This window comes from Carassius auratus, chromosome 36 (genome assembly GCF_003368295.1).
Source record: "Carassius auratus strain Wakin chromosome 36, ASM336829v1, whole genome shotgun sequence".
NCBI lineage: Eukaryota > Metazoa > Chordata > Actinopteri > Cypriniformes > Cyprinidae > Carassius > Carassius auratus.
Genome location: NC_039278.1, coordinates 2,301,809 through 2,323,437, shown reverse-complemented (window position 1 = coordinate 2,323,437; position 21,629 = coordinate 2,301,809). Strand labels below are relative to the sequence as shown.

General features: G+C 42.4%; 1 protein-coding gene across 1 annotated transcript in view; it reads left to right on the top strand.

Moving 5' to 3' along the window:
• LOC113055619 (tubulin polyglutamylase TTLL7) overlaps positions 1-21,629 on the top strand; it is a 92,727-nt gene that overhangs the window by 8,161 nt on the left and 62,937 nt on the right. The window contains 10 exon segments of the mRNA XM_026222037.1: positions 6,154-7,041; positions 8,156-8,720; positions 9,789-9,853; positions 9,980-10,120; positions 11,217-11,284; positions 11,399-11,556; positions 16,788-16,960; positions 16,962-17,005; positions 17,592-17,757; positions 21,152-21,310. Coding sequence (XP_026077822.1) covers positions 6,154-7,041; positions 8,156-8,720; positions 9,789-9,853; positions 9,980-10,120; positions 11,217-11,284; positions 11,399-11,556; positions 16,788-16,960; positions 16,962-17,005; positions 17,592-17,757; positions 21,152-21,310 — 2,427 coding nt within the window.

Sequence of the window (21,629 nt, the reverse complement as noted above, 5' to 3'; positions counted from 1 at the left end):
AGCAATGTATTAGTAGTAAAATAATTTTTCGTGGCCAGAGAAATCATTTTACTTCAACACTGTCTGCCCTGCGGACGAACAAATGATTTTATTGTAGTATTAATGCTATAATGCTACGAGTAATTCCTGAAGACGAATGTAGTTAATAATAACCCGATATGATTAATTATGTACATCTCTTTACTGTAAGAATTTATTTTTACAACTTAAGTTCTACAACTTTTTTATTTTATATTTGTCCATTTGGTAATTGATCCTAACTATTCTTAACTAGGCTTATTATTTAACATTTTAGGCTCATTTTGAGTGCAAGATATGTGCTTTCTGTAAATGTAATTGTTTAGTTGATTTATTTATTTTTATTAATTCATATTGTGGTGTATTTTAAAGGGATTCACACACTTAAAAAATGTGTCAATATGTTCAAGGGCTTTGATGTTCCGTTTTTCAGTGTCTTATAAGCATTACATAACAACATAAAATTACAACAAACTAATTTTAAATATATATTCTATCAGTCTCTCTCTCTCTATCTCTCTCTCTCTTTTAAACACATCATATTTATATGGAGTCTTGCACATGATGCACATGGGAAAAATATATCTATATATTGTGGCAAAAGTATTCAAACTATGAATTTCTTCCCTTCTTCTCTGGAATGCAAAGACATCTTCCCTTTCAGTCGGTCACTGTTGACATCATGTCGGTTTTCGGCAAATCTCGCTTTGAGAGTCCAATCTACTTTGACTGTAAACTAAATGAGCCAATGCACATTGACATGCAATTATTGCATGCAGCTGCAGCTGATCACATTATGAGCATAAAAAGGCAGCAGGTGCAGTGCATACCAGTTTTTCACTTTGGAGCCGAATGACAACATCATTATGGTCAATCCAGTCTTAAAGTGAGCTACTATGGCTGGATGAATAGCTTTCCAGGCTGGATGATTGATTTCTCGGGGTGAACCACGCTAGTTCTCAGCACCCCGACCTGGTGCCTTTCTTCCCGGAAGTGCATGAGGAGCTCACCAGGTCGTGGACGGAATCTTTTACTGCCAGAAATCGGCCTTCTGATTTTTCCTCCCTCACCACCCACAACAGAGGTGCTGCAAAGGGGTATTCGGCGACCCCCCTGGTGGAATTGTCGGTAGCGATGCAATTGTGTCTGAAGTCCACCTCCTCCTGGCAGGGAGACCTGTTGCTCACTTCCCAGGCCTGTAGGCATTTGGCTGGTCTAACCGGCAGTGCCTATATGGCTTTTGTGGAAGATGCTTCTGCTTTACATGCTATGGAATTACTGCAGGTGCACCAGGCCAAGGCATTGAAGAACCTGCACAAGGGTTGTCACAATCCAGAAGTTCTAAAAGAACTCTGAACCACCACTGAGTTCTCTGGGTTATGCAATGTCCATGCTTGTTGTCCAGCAGCGCCCATCTTTGGCTGCGTCTGGCTGACATGAGGGCTGACATCTCAGACCGGCCTCTAAATTGCGATGCATTTAAGAGCTTTGCCCAGCAGTTCTCAGCTGCACAGAAATAAATGGAGGTGATCCGACACATCCTGCCCCGGCAGGCAGCTGCTGCCTCCAACCATCAGCCAGCTACAGTGCCCCAGTCTGGTCATCGATGATTGCGTCTCCTTGCATCTGCCCCCTGTGCAGCATCCGCAGCAGCCTCCAACCAATCAGCATTGTGGAGCCAGGCGTTGGCAGGCTGCTCCACCTGTCCAGGCCCTCATCAAACTTGGTGACGAGTAGAATTTTGATGATTGGCTTATGCTAGCACAGTCTCGAGATCAGTTGTGTTAGCATGGGGAGCTGTTGCTCCAGCTGACCTGCTTGAATTCTTTCAAGGGCAGGATGGTGATCCCACTGAAACTATTTTAATGGGGTCATATAATGCTTGATATGATTCTTTAAGGTCTTAATGAAAAGTCTGTAACGTAGTTTGTTTAAAATTTCTCAATGGTAGTGTAAAAAAACAGCTCTTTTCAAAACACGCTGGTTTGTGTAATTCGCCTTAATTGTAATGAGCTCTGCTGACTCCGGCCCATCTCTTCCAGCTGCTCTCTGAGAGACTGTTTACTTTAGATTGAAACTTGCTAATTAGCACATTATTAGGAAAGGCGATTTGCAATGATTCATTAAAATACATTATATTCACTGCTTCTGTAGGTGAGGCTGGATCATGAATGATTCGCGCGAACATAAACACATTTAAGTAGATCAAGGGCACATTTCTTTCAGATCCAAACATAAATTAATCCTCTGCGATGTCAGTCGCTCAGATGTCGGGAGTAAATGACTACTGCTATGTTCATTATGACATAAAAACAACAAAAACCTCAATTACTAAGGAGTCTGCATCTCAGACTGATGACAGTCACTCAGGGAGGGTCTAAGGTAAGACACAAGTCCAGTCTAGGTTTGTGCCGATAGACAATAGTATCGTGTATCGACGATAGTCAAAGATATCGACATAAGCAGATTTCTTTGTCAATAATCAAGATATTAGGCTCATTTTATCTATTAATGTATTAGATAATAATAATAATAATACTAATAATAATAATAATAATAATAATAATAATAATAATAAAATAATAATAATAATAATAATAATAATAATAAAAGCTATTATTTTTATTTTTATTAGGCTGCTTATTATAATTCGGCTATCAAAGTGCCCAGCAATTTCACTTCAGCACCGCATTTCACACACACACACACACACACACAAACCACGTGTGCAAGCGCAGGAGGATTAGATCCTGTAGTCGCTGAAGTTGTCCGCTGTGACTCGGATAATTCGTTAAATCCATGAAATGAAAGAGATAGAAAACGATGAGTTGGTGGTCCCACACATTTAATGGCTGGTACACGGCAATGCACTCTTCTCATACATGAAAGATTAACTCTTTCTTGGCAGTACAAATAAAGTAAAGACAAAATAATATCAAGGCGGCAGAGCGAACTTATCATCCATAGTGGTTCTCACATAGTCCTTCTCTTAAAGACTGATCACTTAACTTATAACGCACACTATGTGGTGATGACCACTATGGATGATAAGTTTGTTTATTATTTTCATGCACACTGCACTATAATGTGATGCATGCAAAATACATAGTTTTGGCCGTTACAAAGTCTCCATCCACAAACAGACGTATATCATCTGCATATATAAGGTATTTCATTAAACTTTAACAAGTATTCTGCAAGGCCTATATATGTGCACTATTTTAAACGAGCCCTCACTAACTGATTTTAATGCCACAGCTATGTCAGAATGCATCTCATTCATTTTTCTGTGGCGGTGCGTTGGTCTCGTCTTGAGGCGCGCAGTCCGGAGCACTGTATGACTGATGCAGCAGTTCAATTCAACTTTACTCATTTTACAACTTTTACAAATATATGAACTTACCAATTTTTAATTGGAGCGTTTCTCGTTCTCGAGTCAAGAAGCGGTTGCATCAATTTTTGGATCACCAGTACACTGAACCAAGAACCCTTTCTGTCGGACGCGTCCAATTCAGCGTGAAGCAGACTGACACAGACCTGTGTCTGAACTGAACTGATTCTTTTGGTGATTGATTCTGAACTGATTATGTGCTAATGTTATGATCTCTGCCTCTAATAAAAGCATGCTTCAAATAAAAGCCTTATATGCATTATATGACCCCTTCAAGCTCCCGGGGCAAATGGCAGCTGCAGCGGCACTTACACCGCTAGGGCTATTGCATATGAGACCGTTTCAGCACTGGCTTCATGGCCAAGTCGGGCATGACAGTGCTGCATTTATCAGTCCAAGTTGCACCGGCCTGTCTACAAACCTTCACCCTGTAGTCAGATCTTGTGTTTCTCCTAGCAGGATGCCCCTTGAACAGGTCTCCAGGCATGTTGTGGTTTACACGGATGCCTCCACCACTGGCTGGGGGGCCACGTGCAACGGGCATGCAGTGTCGGGGGAATGGACAGGCCCCCATCTGCACTGGCATATCAATTGCCTAGAGTTGTTAGCAGTGCGCCTTGCCTTGAACCGTCTCAAAGGGTGCTTACGAAGCAAAAAAGGGGCTCAGATGGCTCGCACAGGGCACTGGAAGGGGCAGCATCCATGGCACTTTAGTAGAGGATTCCAATTCGTCTGTTACCAACGTGACGTCAAGAATGTCCGACTGAAAGGGAATGTCTCGGTTATGTATGTAACCCTCGTTTCCTGAAGGAGGGAACGAAGGTCACCGGCTCGGCTCCTCAGCGAAAACCTGGTATTCATTGCACCTGCTGCCTTTTTATGCCCATGCTGTGATCAGCTGCTGGTGGATGCAATAATTGCATGCCAATGTACATTGGCCCGTTTAGTTTACACTCAAAGTAGATTAGTCTCTCAAAGTGAGATCCCAATTCATTGGTCATGGATGTGACGTATCAGTTCCCTCCTTCTGGGAACAAGGGTTACATACCTAACTGAGATGTTCAATGTATACAGCCCTTTTAAATTCTTATATTCTCAAATATTTATTAAACAGTTGTGCAAAATCTTTAATGTGAAAATCTCCATTGTCTCTTGGATTCTGAAGCTAAGACAGAATGTTTACTTTTTACATTTAAATACCTAGTATTTAGTATTTAGTTTTCTGAAGTAATAGTGGAAAAATACAATTAAATGTTGCACTTTTGTCTTTCTTTTTTTTCTTTTTCTTTTTTTACTGAAACGTGTTTGAGATACATTAAGATTTTTACACACCACCCATATTTGAACTTAGTATTAGTGTAATGCTTTAGACGAATTATCTTAATTGTCAATTATATGTTCAGTTAACAGGCATAATGTTGATCTAAAACATTTCTTGCCCCTTACAATACAATCACAGGGCCGAATACCAGTTGCCTTGTAAAAAATCTTTATTGACATATGTATCAGGCATAGGAGAGAAACTTGTTGTCTTTGCCAGCTGTATGTTCATTTCTCCATTTCTCCGTTTCTCAGTCTCTCAGTTTCTCATTTTCTCGGTTTCCCTAAGGCTTTAACAGTGACCATAGCTTATATACCACTGACCAAGTTCCTTACAAGGTACAGAAACATGTTGGTTTGTTTAAAATAGAATGTATACTTCATGCTAACATCAGCTGGTATATTTATACACACATACATTGGTGGAAAGAAGAAACCACCCTATGCATCAGTGGAACATATTACATACACGTTTATGTAGACATTCTGGTATGGTCGAAATTAGCTCCTCTCCCTGTGTCTGTCATATGATACTACATGTTCATGCAGACTTTAACTCATGCAGTAAACTTCATCATGCACTAAAACTTCACAAATAAATAAGTAATATTAAAATAAAAAATTTTTGGTCTTCACATAACAAGTTTTTAAGCTTTTGGCTGTACTGGATTAAAGTTGAAGCCACACTGATTTGGTTTTATTCAGTAATGTTGATGTTTAAGAAAAAATCAGCATAATTTTCATAACATTACCAGTTACTACAACTATATGATGTTTCTTGAAAATATAATGTAATGCAGACATTGTCATGATCTTGTCATGATCTTGTCTCTATCTCTCTCTTTTTCTCTCTCTGTCTCCCCCTGCTGGTTTCTCCCCTCCTGTCTCCCCCGCTCTTCGCTTCTGTGTCACAGCTGACTTCACTTCTCATTAAGATAATTTCCCCTCCACCTGCTTCTCATATTGCCTTGTTATCTGGGCTACTTCTACCCTCTCGTTCTCGTGTCTCTTTGTCAGATTGTTACCTCCTAATGAAGCTGTTGCCCTCTGCACAAGAAATTAGTCTTGTCCTGTCCTGTCTAGTCGGGGTTAGGTTAGTCTTCTGCTATCACTGCCCGTACGTCTCTGTGCTCACCCCTTTGCACCCCACAGAACCTTACCTGCTGTCCAACGCCGCGGCCTCCCCGCTCTGCGAGCTCCGATCCCCGGATCTCTCCTGAGCCCGGTCAAGCCTCCGCCTCGCCAGCCTGCTGGTTGTTCCAGCCACAGAGGTCTCCTGTGTTACTTATACCCAGCCTGCGGGTCTGCCTTGGTTTTCACCTTTTTACTCCTTATTCGGATTTTCCTGTGGCTTTCCTTTGTTTGATTAAAGACTGCCATTTTGCCCTCGAATTTGAGTCCTCTCCCTTCAATACCCATCACAGAACAATCTGACCAGTATGATGGACTCAGCGAGTGGCAGCCCGTTCCAGACCGCCGTTGAGCACCAGGGCGTCCTCCTCGGGAAGCATGAGGAGGATATCTCCGCTACCCGACACGCCGTCGATTCTTTGGCCGCCCAGATGTCCGAGCTGTCCAGCCAGGTTCACAACCTCCGTCTCCAGCCGTCCGCCTCTCATTGTCCTCCTGTTCAGACGGAGCCTCGAATAAATAATCCTCCGGCCTATTCGGGTGAGCCAACACAGTGCCGCGCCTTCCTTACTCAGTGCAAGGTGGTCTTCTCGCTCCAGCCCTCCACATATGCTAAGGAGAGAGCCAAGGTTGCTTTTGTTCTTTCACTCCTCCACGGGCGAGCTCGCGAGTGGGGAACGGCCAACTGGGAGACTGAGGCGGAGTGCATCTCAAGCTTTGAGCGTTTCAAGGAAGAGATGATCCGGGTCTTCGACCGCTCCGCCTATGGAGAGGAAGCTTCCCGTCGGCTTTCCACACTTCGGCAGGGGAGACGATCCGTGCCGGATTTCTCCATTGAATTCCGGACCCTCGCTACCACCTGTGGGTGGAACCAACCCACCCTGACCGCTCGCTTCCTGGAGGGCTTGTCTCCTGAGGTGCGGGACGAGGTCCTCGTCCGTGAGATCCCTACCCGGCTCGACGATCTTATCGACCTGGCCATCCGTGTGGAGAGACGCCGTCGTGCTCATCGCCTGGAGGAGAGTCTTTTCTCGTCGCCTCGTGTCAGCCCCTCCCACTCTGAACCTGAACCCATGCAGCTGGGTGGCCTGCGTATCTCATCTAGGGAGCGTCAGAGGAGGATTCAGAACCGCCTCTGTATGTACTGTGCTAGTGCCTCTCACTTTGTGTCTTCCTGTCCGGTAAAAGCCAACGCTCGCCAGTAGGAGGAGGGTTACTGGCGAGCGCTACCACTAACACTATCCCTTCCACTTCCTGCACGACACTTCCTGCGCATCTCCAGTGGGCGGGGTCGTCAGCCTCCTGTGCGGCCTTGATCGATTCTGGGGCCGAGGGAAACTTTGTGGATGAGAAGTGGGCGCTCCAACAAGGTATTCCGCTCACACCGCTAAGAGACTCCACCCTTTTATTTGCCCTTGATGGCAGCGCCCTACCTAGGGTACAGAAACAGATGATCTCATTAACTCTGACCATCTCTGGCAACCATAAAGAGACAATTTCCTTTTTTATTTTTCAGTCTCCTTTTACTCCTTTAGTACTGGGGCACCCTTGGTTAGAACTTCACAATCAACACATTGACTGGGCTAAGGGGTCTGTTTTGTCCTGGAAGTTGTCTTGTCATGTTAAGTGTTTAGCCTCGGCTGTTCCCCCCATGTCTTCTGTTTCTGTGTTGCAGGAGGAGACGGGAGATCTGACTGGGGTACCGGAGGAGTATCATGATTTGGGGGGGGTTTCAGTCGTTCTCGAGCCATGTCTCTTCCGCCCCATCGCCCGTATGACTGCGCTATTGATCTCCGCCCGGGGACCACGCCCCCTCGGGGTAGGCTCTACTCTCTTTCCGCTCCCGAACGGGAGGCTTTAGAGAATTATTTATCTGAGTCCCTCAGTGCCGGCACAATCGTCCCTTCCTCGTCGCCTGCCGGCGCCGGATTCTTTTTTGTTAAGAAGAAAGACGGCTCTTTGCGCCCATGCATAGATTATCGGGGACTGAACGACATCACTGTTAAGAATCGTTACCCACTGTCCTCAGCCTTTGATATCCTGCAGGGGGCAAAAGTCTTTACCAAGCTCGACCTACGTAACGCTTACCATCTCGTACGCATTCGGGAGGGGGACGAGTGGAAGACCGCCTTTAACACGCCCCTCGGCCACTTCGAGTATAGAGTCCTTCCCTTCGGATTGGTTAACGCCCCCGCTGTCTTTCAAGCTCTGATCAATGACGTCCTTCGGGATATGCTCAATTTATTCGTTTTTGTCTATCTCGATGACATTTTGATTTTTTCGCCCTCTCTCCAGATTCATGTGCAGCACGTTCGCCGCGTTCTCCAACGATTGCTCGAGAATCGACTCTTTGTTAAGGCCGAGAAGTGCTCCTTTCATGCTTCGTCTATAACGTTTCTAGGCTCCATTATCTCAGCAGAGGGGATCAGTATGGACCCTGCCAAGGTCCAGGCCGTGCTCAATTGGCCCGTCCCTGATTCTCGTGTCTCGCTACAGCGCTTTCTCGGTTTTGCTAATTTCTATCGCCGCTTTATACGCAACTTCAGCCAGGTGGCCGCGCCACTCACCGCCCTCACTTCGGTTAAGTCTCGTTTCGGTTGGTCCGGTTCTGCGCAGGAGGCGTTTGACCGGCTAAAGACCCTTTTTACGTCCGCGCCCATCCTCCTCACTCCAGATAGCTCAAGACAGTTTATCGTTGAGGTCGACGCCTCCGAGGTAGGGGTGGGAGCCGTTCTTTCCCAGCGGTCAGCGTCGGATAATAAGATACACCCCTGCGCGTACTTCTCACACCACCTTTCCCCCGCGGAACGTAATTACGATGTCGGGAATCGTGAGCTCCTCGCCATCCGCTTGGCATTGGGTGAGTGGCGGCAGTGGTTAGAGGGTTCCTCTGTCCCTTTCATTGTTTTGACTGATCATCGCAATTTAGAATACATTCGCTCCGCCAAGAGATTGAACTCGCGTCAGGCTCGTTGGGCCCTTTTCTTTACGCGTTTTGATTTTGTCATTTCATACCGTCCGGGCTCTAAGAACGGTAAGCCGGACGCGTTGTCTCGACTTTTCGACCCCTCGATCGGCCGCACCCCCCAAGAGGCGATTGTTCCTCCCGGTCGGGTGGTGGGGGCTACGGTCTGGGGAATCGAGAAACAGGTTAAGCGCGCACTCTCTCACGTCGCTACTCCCCGTAACTGCCCTAGGGGCAGCCTCTTTGTCCCGGTTACCACACGATTGGCAGTTCTACAATGGGCTCATTCCTCTAAACTAGCGGTTCATCCCAGTGTTCGAGGGACTATCGCATTTATCCGCCAGCGTTTCTGGTGGCCCTCTTTAGAACGTGATGCGCGCCGTTTTATCGCCGTCTGCTCTGTTTGTGCCCAGACCAAGTCGGGCAATTCCCCACCTGCTGGTCTCCTCCGGCCGCTACCTGTTCCCTCTCGCCCGTGGTCCCATATCGCTCTCGACTTTATCACCGGTCTTCCGCCCTCGGCCGGTAAGACGGTCATCCTGACGGTAGTCGACCGCTTTTCTAAATCGGCGCACTTCATTCCCCTTACCAAACTGCCCTCTGCTAAGGAAACGGCCCAGATTATGATTGATAATGTGTTTAAGTTTCATGGCTTGCCCACCGACGTCGTGTCCGATAGGGGCCCGCATTTCGCCTCGCAGTTCTGGAGATAATTTTGCCGTCTCATAGGTGCCACTGCTAGCCTTTCCTCGGGTTTTCACCCACAGACTAATGGCCAGGCCGAGCGAGCCAATCAGATTGTTGCCCGCATGCTCCGCAGTCTAGCCTTTCGCAATCCCTCGTCTTGGGCCGAACAGCTATCCTGGGCTGAGTATGCTCATAATTCCCTCCCTTCCTCGGCCTCTGGTATCTCTCCCTTTCAATGTTGCCTCGGCTATCAACCACCCTTATTTTCATCCCAAGAGACCGATTCTTACTGCCCGTCCATTCAGACCTTTATCAGTCGCTGTAAGCGAACCTGGAAGAGGGTGAGATCTGCACTATGTCGTTCTAAGAGACGCATGTGCATGGCTGCTAATAGATCACGTGTCAAAAGTCCTCGCTATGTCGCGGGTCAGAAGGTTTGGCTATCTACATCTAATTTACCCCTCCAGTCTGACTCCCGTAAACTGGCCCCCCGCTTCATTGGACCGTTCCGCATTATCAAGATCGTTAACCCTGTCGCTGTCAAACTCCGGTTGCCGCAGAATCTTCGTCGTGTTCACCCGGTGTTTCACGTCTCCTGCATTAAACCGGTCTCCCGCTCCCCCCCCCACATCTTTCTCTGCCGTTCGCATCGAAGACTCCCCGGTCTACACCGTCCGCAGGATCATAGATAGGCGGCGTCGGGGTCGTGGTCACAAATACTTAGTCGATTGGGAGGGGTATGGTCCTGAGGAGAGGAGTTGGGTCTCCCCTAAGGATATCCTGGACCCCTCGCTCATTGATGATTTCCTCCGGTCTCGCCAGCATTTCCCCGCTTTATTTATATAGTGCTTTAAACAAAATACATTGCGTCAAAGCACTGAACAAAATTCATTTGGAAAACAGTGTGTCAATAATGCAAAATGATAGTTAAAGGCAGTTCATCATTGAATTCAGTGATGTCATCTCTGTTAAGTTTAAATAGTGTCTGTGCATTTATTTGCAATCAAGTCAATGATATCGCTGTAGACCCCAACTAAGTGAGTGATAAGATATATACTGTAAACTATATAAAGGCTGGATTTTGGATTAAGCTAAAACAACCCTAAATTAATAGTTTGCCCAAATATTCTGTCAGAATTTACTCACCCTCAATCAACCACTGGAGTTATTTAAACCACTTAAGTTACACTATATTTCTGATTCAGCTATTTCAATATCAGAATCAACAGCACGAATGTTTATTAATAGTTTTGTATTTAGTTCCAAAGTTTTTTTTTGTTTTTTTTCTGTGATTGGCTTGAATACAGGTTATATGAGTCAAATTAATGGCCCTGTTCAGCCTCATTTGCTCAAAGAATACAGAAAAACTCTCCAACCCCTCCCTTCCTCTTTGCATTCAAAGCAATTCATTCATCTGTCAAGTACCTACAACTACATGGGCTCTGATGCAGAACCAATTACCCTGGCCCTTAGAGTCCAAATTGATTGTCTTATTTTTTTTATTATTTTTTAAATTAAAAACAACGTGGGGAACTAAATAGGGGTTAAGAAAGGTCTGACAACCACCTTTTGTTTTGAGTCTGTAATTGGACATAAATGTCAAAATATTATGGTCTCAGTTCAAGACTTGGGCTGTAATATTGTGTTTTTCCTCTCAAAGGTGAATAACCAAGTGCCCTCTAACAGTGTGATTATTTTCCTCAGAGAATAAACCATTTCCCAGGAATGGGTGAGATCTGTCGGAAAGACTGCTTGGCAAGGAACATGGCCAAGTGAGTTTGAAAACATGATACCATATCAAATGCATGACTGATTACAGCTGCACTCCAGCCAAGAATGTTGACTTGATTTTTTTTTTTTTTGTAATATCCTCTTTCTTTCCTTAGAATAATTAAAATTCAGCCTCAGGAATATAGCTTCATCCCCGAAACCTGGATCTTCCCAGCCGATTGCACGCAGTTCCAGAACTATGCAAAGGAGCTGAAATTAAAATGGAAGCAGAAAACATTTATTGTTAAGCCTGCAAATGGAGCCATGGGCCATGGATAAGTTGCAGCTGACTGGAAATTTTGCATCCTGTATGAGTGTGTTCTGAATTATTTCTTAAAATGAAGATTTTACTGCTACCAAAGTGGCAAAAATCTTCCGGTAAAATTTTGCTATTTGAAAATTTTCTATTTCTGACAAACCCAAAGTCATTCATTTATAATTGAAAGTAGTACAGGAGTTGAATGGCGTTCCAACCTTCTTTGTATTTGGATCACTGATCTATATATATGACTGGATCGCTCATCGCATTCCAAACTACGAACAGACAGTGAAGCCACCGGAAGTGTTTGATCCGCCATTTTACTAATCCCTACCAGCAGAGAGCACCATTGAGTTACATTCAAACCGCTGTCCTAAAATAACTCGATTTGAAGCAAATCAGTCAAACAGGACTCGTTTTTATGTTATGTGTAATAAATTAATGTTTACTTCTTGTTATCTGCAGTCTTTATGGTCTTTTGGGGCAGGATAAGTGATATATTTAAATTGTTTAGGTGGGTGTGTCTGCTGCACACTGATGAGACAGGTAACGACCCAACACAAAATATACCTTATTTCTTCATGAACATAATTATTCAGGAATTATTAAACATGAACGTATTACTATCAGAAATGGATTTTAATATATTACAATGAATAATACAATTATGTTGTTAATATTGCTCTATAATGAAATTAAAAACTTTAGAAAAAAGTTAAAGCTTTATGTCTTTAAATCCGTACTGTATATAGTCAGTTATTTCTCTGAATAAATTCAAATTTCAGAATAAGCACTTTGTCGTTTGTTTTATATGTTTAGGTCATGTCCATCTGATGTTTAAATGCTGACTTGTTAGGTGATGTTTTCTCATTAAAATCATACAAATTTCTATTAATTCAATGGAACATTTTCGCACACTAGGGTTTACCTATATAGCGGTGCAGCGGCTTCACTTAAATTACGTCATGAGCAATCCAGTTCTATATTATAGATCAGTGATTTGGATCAGATTTGAGCTTTGGTTGCATTGAAATATTTGAACTAGTTGTGACATTCAAATCAAAACAATGACCATGAGGTGAGGATTTTTCCACTAAAACTTTATTATATAATCTATTTTTGTAACATTTTTGTTATGGATAATTATGTATGACTCTGTAATTGTTTATAATTGAATAAGTGGAGGATGAGATGCCTCTCGGACATGAAAGTGCAGCTTGTAACTAGTTGAATGGGGAAACATTAAAATCTCCAAATCTGGTCACCAAGCTTGCAATTAAATTTCATATTTGAAATCACCTATGAAATCTGGCAACAACTGTCTCGTAAATGGTGTAAATGCAAATAAGCTTGTATTTCTCAGGCTAGATAAGGCAGTGTGTATGTGCAGTTCTAAGTGCGTGCATCTCAGAATGCTGACTGTTTCTATAGCAATGAGCTACTGCCGCTGCAGTGATGCTATGACGACCGATTGACGATTGGCTCTTTTGTTGAGAATGCGGGACTATTCTACCATACTCCACCACTTTCTCCCATTCATAAGTAATAGGAGTGATCTGTCTTTATATGTCTGTCTAGTCTTTCTTGTTAATGGTAATTTCATGACCAATTTGAAAGTTCAGTACAACTGCTTCTAGGGGTGAATTGTGACAATCATCAAAAATAGTTCAGAATTGTTGAATTAGAGTTGGCACAAATGGACAACCCTGTGTAACAGAAATGACTAGAACCAGACAAATTAAAGAGTCGATCAGGGCTGTTTTTGAAACAAGAGCCGAATTCCTCAGGAAGTCATAAAACATTCTGTGCAACAAGTCCCAAGCAAGCAAGATAACCAACCAACACTTTCACAGAAGAGCTTTCAACATTAACACCACTAGAACAATTATTGACAATTTGAATTTGGAGAAGAGAAATTGTGTCAAATTTGTTCTTCGTAATGGAAATGCAATGCTGGACATCACATGTAAACCCATGAGAGTTAAACACTTCCATTGACTTCCCCCCACCTAGCAGAACCAGATTGAAATTCCTAAGGGAGGGGGGTGGGGGGCTTTGAACCTTTGGTCTCCACAGAAGTTTTTGTCAAGAGAATGGCAAAGAAACTGTTTTTGTACATATATATGGACCAGAATGAACTCAAAAAGACTTAGAAATTAATCAGTCCATCGCTTCACTCCATATTCGTTTATGTGTAACCCACACATTTGACTATCATGTTATAATCACTTATTGTGTATGTCTTTTAATAACTATGTGATAGGTTAATGATACATAGTCATGTCTAGTATCTACGTAATTGAATTTGCTTGCTTGAATTAGTCCAGACAATCATTTATTTGTCACATGTATCATATTCCGGTTATAGGAATCATGTCCAAAATTAGACCCTGCAAGAGTGAGAAAATTCGGACCACATGCTTGGTAAGATAAACAAATGATTTATGATACCCCCGAGCCAAGACAATATCTGATTGGTCAAGACAACATTTGAGGTGTGGCCAACAGGCCAGTTTAAATACTTAGGACACCATAAAATCTTGCTTTTAGTCTCTAGCTTTGCTTCTGCTACTTGTCATGCCTGCTTTTAGTCTCTAGCTATGCTTCTGCTATTAGTCATGCCTGGTTTTAGTCTCTAGCTATGCTTCTGCTACTAGTCATGCCTGGTTTTAGTTCTAGCCTTGCTTTTGCTATCAGTCATGTCAGCTTTTAGCTTTGCTTCTTAGCTTTAGCTTTTAGCCATGCTGTTTGTCATCACTGTTCTTTGAGCGCGGTTCCAGCGTGCTTCAGCCTGCTGCTACTTAGCCATGATGAGAAGAAACACAACTTAGTCTCGTCAGACTTTATTTCTTTTCTTTTCCGTTTGAGAGTTTTGTGTTCTGAGTTAAGTTTTGTAACGTCGACCTCGTCTGCACGTTCAACTTCAACCAGCCACACAACTCCATCTTCAGCCAACGCCCCACCAAGGGCTTCCCAAGACGTCACTTCAGCGACTACTGAACTTCCAGCCAATCAGCGACATTGGGATACCCCTTTCAACGGGACTCCCTTTTGACAGAAGACGCAAGTAACCTCCAGACTGTGACCTTTACTGGTGTATCTAATATAATTTTAACCTCATTGAGGAACTCAATGCGAGGGCTAATTACATGATTGATGGTTGTTCATGTCTATGCAATTTAACGTATTGCTGTAAACTTGGGATTCCATATTTCCATTCTCTTAAACTCTTCTTTCCCTAACTTTCGATCTTCCTGCAACTTGTGTGAGTGCGTGCGTTTATGTGTTAGATTAGTTTATATGTCTTAGATTTATCTAATAAAGCCTTATTCGTATTGAAAAGAGAAGTATATTGTGTTTTGTGCTTACAAGTTAATGTCTTAAACTGCCGATCTTGTTAATGTGCTAATTGATAGTGTTTTCACTATACTTTGGATATTAATATCCAGCGCAGATTTGATGTTAAACGGCTCGTTCAGTGAATCGCAGGGCGTCTCAGTGATCAGCCGTAAAACAGTGATTCTGTTCAAATTCCCTTTGAAATCTTAGATGATTCCCTTTGAGCTAAATTGACCTGTTTCCCTTATACCTGGGTTAGGGTTGGGCAGTGATTGGTTGATAGGAGTATCGTTCCATGTCTCACTTATGTATATAAATAATATTATTCTTAAGATAAAAGTGTACAGCAGCAGATGGGGCACTAGATCTATTTATGACTGTCTTTTATACATTTGTAAATGTATATTTCTATGGTTATACGCTACAGCAAGCCAGTACTTATTAAAATGAGAAGTCATCAAAGGTTGAGTCATTGTGCCATATTTAAAAAGTGAAAGAAGATCATCCACTAGGCTGGAGATTAAATTTGAAAAAGCGTAGCGTGACGCAGGAAATTAAGTTATATCTTTCTACATAATTTATTTTTCAGGCTGAAAACTAAATGAATATTGTTTGTGTCTAAGCAGAGGCTTGTTAAAAACTATGGAGGGCTAAAAGACGAGATCCCCACTGGTGCCAAATTAAACAGTCAGCCAAAAGTGGGTTTTGATTACCAGCCATCAGCCCTCATCAATCATGTCATGCAATTCAAACAACCCCATTATCCTCACAACATCACACAACTGAAGCTACTGGACGCTAAACACACACCTGAGCAAGCGTACGCCAAGTGCAGGGCTAGAGACTGTGTGCCAATACAGTGGAGATAAGGAAGATTGGCCAGGTTGTTGCTTTTGGCTGTGCACCAAATATAAGTACTCTGAACTCATTTTGCAATAGCAGAAGCAATTAATAATTAATTTGTAATTATAAATTAAAATTGTACTGTATATTAAACAAAACACCTTTTTATCAATAAGCAGTGATTTCTGTGGAATTTATTAGTGAAAACAATGCATTTGAAGTGTAATAATTCCTGGAAACCCCAGAAAAGAGCCACTTATTATTATGCTAGTAGAAATGAGACTCAATTACAGTAAATCATTTTAATTGCTTTAATTGAACAAATGGAGCGACTCAGTGTGGGTCTTTTTGTGGCCCTTGTTCTTATTTGGTCATTTTCTGCAGCTTTGTTCTTGTACTAAACAAATAACCATAAATGAGTTTAATGTATCACAAGTCACAAGGGAATCTTTCGTAACATCACAATTCTTGAGAATGTAGAGCTGAACCTCTGCATCTAATTACAGCAAGAGCAAGCAGACAAATTCTTTTGCAACATTTATCAGCTGACATAGCTAACAAATGAACTGGAATGATCAAGCCCTAGCTCCTTCAGCAGCTTGTGGTCTTTGGAAAGTTGACGTCTCAGGTAAATGCTGAGGCCACGTGCAAACCGGACGCAGAGAAGCATGCAACCAATTTAGTCAATGCGGACCAATCGGTGTATGTTTTACCACCAAAGCAGTTTTTTCTAAGCCCCCTTTGTTTATTAAACACTTAAACTTGACTTTTTTGTGTGTTTGGTACTGATGAACTCATCGTCATCTGTGTACCAGAGCAGCCAAGAGCTGGAGAACTGTTCAAGCTCAAAACCAAAGGAAATAAATGATGGCAGAGCTTGAAACAGACCAAAATGTCTGGTCCTATTAACCTGGGCCTAGTCAGGGTCCAGGGACCAGCGATAGAGACAGCACCTTAAGAAACTCACTCTCTCTGACACACTTCAGACGTTTGGAGCTTTAACTAACAATAAAATATGCAGCACATTTTTGGGATGTGCGCTGAATCTTATCCATTTTCCGCCAGGATATCTCTGATTCGGAAATGTGAAAAGCTCCCGGTGCAGGATCACTTCATTGTGCAGGAATACTTAGACAAGTCCTTCCTCATGGAGGGCTGCAAGTTTGACCTGAGATTTTACATTCTTGTTACTTCCTGTGATCCGCTACGTGTCTTCCTCTACAACGACGGCCTGGTGTAAAAGGGGAACAGAGAAATACCACATGCCAAGCGAGTCAAACCTGGTAAGTTGATATATGATATCAATAATGTAAGTGACTTGAAACATTTCATTCTATGCCGTAAATGGACTTACAGTCAAAATGAACTTCAATGAGTTCCAATAATGGCTAGAATCGTCCACTCTATAAAACTGTCATGGAGACACTTTTCACAATCCAATCAGTTCCTGATGGATACAAGCAATTACAAAAGTATTGACTTTAACACTTTCACACATAATTGAGATAATAGGCATTAATTGTGATGAATATGAGTGTATTGCTGCAGTTGTTACATAGTAAAATGTGACACAAGTTGCAAACGTGTACATAGAAGATATGTAAATTCAATCATATGCAAAATTATTCATATAAAAGCAAAAAAAAAGTCACACTGTATTGAATTGTATGTAAAACAATTCTTGTATAAACTGTTGCATTGTAAATCTTTGGAAACCATTCTTGTGTAAAATGTTGTATTACATATATTCATAAAATATTCTTATGCAGATGTTCTGTTATGTGACATCTGTTATGTAGACCATACATGTGACAATTTATGTAATAATGGATGGATCTTAACCCCCAACCCCCCACCCCCCCCCCCCCGAATCAGCTGTACATGAACTTGACCAACTACTCTGTAAACAAACACAACGAGAACTTTGAGCGAGATGAAACGATGGACAAAGGCAGCAAGCGCTCTATTGGTTGGTTCACAGAGTTCCTTCGGACAAACAATTATGACGTGGCCAAATTCTGGGGTGATGTATCAGTGAGTTTCTTTTTCATTTTTATTGCTTCGTCTTTCTGCATGATTCAATGGAAATGTGATGTACGACACACATACCTGTATGATAACATGAAGCAATAAACGATTATGTAATTGGACGCTTTAGCTACTAGCTGTCAGGTATTGGTAAGGGAGGAACTCAGGTGCAGACAGGGATTCTCAACACAAAGGGTTTATTAAATACAAAAAGGGGAAAACAAAACCCACGAGGGGGAAAACAACAGCTAGGGCAGGAACTAAACAACTTTAACAGGGCAGGATTGATAAGACAAATAAACTCTTGACACTAACTACAAACACTCACGGTAATACAAGGACTTCAGAGGGTACAGCACAATCTCACACACGATCACATAAGTAGAACACATCTGAGAAACACAATGAACCGACGCAGGACAGAGCACACTAGGAGATCTAAATAGGGGGAACAATTAAGACACGACAGGTGTTACAGATAGGACAATCACGACACGACTAGGATAACAAGGGGGGCGGGGCAAGGGAACGAGACAACACAAGCACATGGCCCAAAGACAAGGCCATGCGCTTGTACACAAAACAAGGGTCTGTCATGATCCTGCCTCAAGACTAGGAAAAATCAAGGACACGAGGGCAGGATCATGACACTAGCACCATGAGCAGTGTGTGCCAAGTTAATAGAAGTTCTAAAAAAATTTGAGAACTTTTAAAAATGTGTCTGCATGTGTGTTTTATGCATATGATTTCACTGGTTCACACCCATATTAGAAGACACTGCACACCCAGTATTTTCTGCACATTTCCATTACGGAGTAAAGCCTTTTATTCCATAACACAATGCATATCATGACCCTGATGACATGCTTTTCGAGATTTGCAGTATTTTCAGAATTCCATAGATAATGCAGCCCTACATTCATCAGCCTCCCTGACTCCAGTTTCTCAGTTGTATCAAATTTTCCTTTTTCAAAAACGAATCTGTTTCCTGTCAGGTTGTTACCAGTGTGACAGCTCTGCCCTTATCTTTCCTGTGTTTCTGTTTGCCATCTCTTCCTACTTGCTGTCCACTTTTCTATTTTGATCTAATTGTAATTCTTCCATCTTTTCAAATTTAGAGCTCACCGACTCATTGTAAAACTGCATGTATTGACTCCTTTGCCAGCATTCAGAAGTGGTACATTTTACCCAGTGTGCACCTTCTCTATAATACAGCGCCTCTTTATTGTCTCAAAAGCTATCCTTATTTATTGAAGTAATTTCTCAGATGTCAGAAGAAGTGTTAAATTCTCATTTACAGGTGCATCTCAATAAATTAGAATGTCATGAAAAAGTTTATTTATTTCAGTAATTCAAATTAGATTGTGAAACTCGTGTATTAAATAAATTCAATGCACACAGACTGAAGTAGTTTAAGTCTTTGGTTCTTTTAATTGTGATGATTTTGGCTCACAATTTAACAAAAACCCACCAATTCAATCTCAACAAATTAAAATACTTCATAAGACCAATAAATATTTTTTTTTAGTGAATTGTTGGCCTTCTGGAAAGTATGTTCATTTACTGAACATGTACTCAATACTTGGTAGAGGCTGCTTTTGCTTGTATTCATGCTTCAATTCTACGTTGCATGAAGGTGATCAGCTTGTGATACTGCTGAGGTGGTATGGAAGCCCAGGTTTCTTTAACAGTGGCCTTCAGCTCATCTGCATTTTTTGGTCTCTTGTTTCTCATTTTCCTCTTGACACTACCCCATAGATTCCCCATAGATGGCCAGAGTTTGCTGGCCAGTCAAGCACACCAACACCATGGTCATTTAACCAACTTTTGGTGCTTTTGGCAGTGTGGACAGGTGCCAAATCCTGCTAGAAAATGAAATCATTATGTTCAAAAAGCTGGTCAGCAGAAGGAAGCATGAAGTGCATGAACTCCAAAATTTCTTGGTAAACGGGTGCAGTGACTTTGGCTTTCAACAAACACAATGGACCAACACCAGCAGATGACACTGCACCCCAAATCATCACAGACTGTGGATATTTAACACGATACTTCTAGCAACTTGGGTTATGAGCTTCTCCACCCTTCCTCCAGACTCCAGGACCTTGGTTTCCAAATGAAATACAAACTTGCTCTCATCTGAAAAGAGGACTTTGGATCACTGGGCAACAGTCCAGTTCTTCTTCTCCTTAGCCCAGGTAATATGCCTCTGACGTTGTCTGTGGTTCAGCAAATTCCTTGACACGTCTGTGTGTGGTGGTTCTTGATGCCTTGACCCCAGCCTCAGTCCATTCCTTGTGAAGTTCACTCAAATTCTTGAATTGATTTTACTTGACAATCCTCATTAGGCTGCAGTTATTTCAGTTGGTTGTGCATATTTTTCTTCCATAAGTTTTTCTTCCTCTCAACTTTCTGTTAACATGCTTGGATACAGCACTCTGTGAACAACCAGTTTCTTTGGCAATGAATGTTTGTGGCTTGCACTCCTTGTGAAGGGTGCCAATGATTGTCTTCTGGACAACTGTCAGATCAGCAGTCTTCCCCATGATTGTGTAGCCCAGTGAACCAAACTGAGAGACCATATCGAAGGCTCAGGAAACCTTTGCAGGTGTTTTGAGTTGATTAGCTGATTGGCATGTTACCATTTTATAATTTTTTGAGATCGGTGGGTTTTTGTAAAATGTGACCCAAAATCATCATAAGTAAAAGAACCAAAGACTTAAACTACTTCAGTCTGTGTGCATTGAATTTATTTAATACACAAGTTTCACAATTTGAGTTGAATTACTGAAATAAATGCACTTTTCCACAACATTCTAATTTATTGAGATGCACCTGTATGTGTCAGAACAGATATGCATGGACATTTTCAGTTTTGCTGGGGACAAATACACATACACACATGATATTTTCTGTTCTCTGTGGAGGATGCATGCTGGGATCTAACCTGCTTCATCCGGAACTGCACTTTTGGGGTCCACGGGACACTCAGCATACGTCCCGCTGGTTATCTGCCCCTCATACTTCAACACATCCTCTGTTTAATCATGCAGCGAGACCGCCGGCCTGCCAGACCTCTGATAAGAGAGTACAGCAGCTGATACAGGCCGTCTGTTCCTGTCTTCCTATGATCTGCCCCTGTCTTCCCGTAGCGTGCTGTCAGTCTTTGACCTATCATGTCTCTTCAGGGAGCTTGGATGTTAATGAGTCCCTCGTATGGGCTGTTTGCACATGCAATGAGATTTCGCGAGCATATCCTCACGGAGAGTTAACATAGTGTCATGGACTTGTTTTGATTAGAGCAATTATATTCACGATGTTCACTTCTGAATGTACTGATTGGAGTTGTTTAAATTTGTTGTGTCTTATATAACAAATGCGTGTTTTGTGCTTGTGTTTGCAGGAGCTGGTGGTAAAGACCCTAATAGTGGCTGAGCCACATGTGCTTCATGCCTACCAAATGTGCCGCCCGGGCCAGCCACCAGGGAGTGCTAGCGTCTGCTTTGAGGTGCTGGGTTTTGACATAATACTCGACTGCAAGCTCAAGCCCTGGCTACTAGAGGTCAGTTTTCACCTTCTCTCCTCAATCGGTCCACTTCTTCATCTGTCCCACTTGTGCTGATATACAGTTCACATTTGAGTGTCCTCACTTGTAGGAAGCCAAGATGGAGCATAGATCTTATGTTAATAGCTTTATATTGTGAAATCCAGTGGAATTTACATGCAGTAGGAAGGTTGAACATATACATTTTCTCATCATATTTTGGTAAACAAAATGTGTTTTGAAAATTATGTGATCTACGACCTTTATACAGTCCTTGCCATTAAAGATACATAAAGTGTATCCCTCACAGCCTCATTTTCTTCCTTGTCAAATTTAG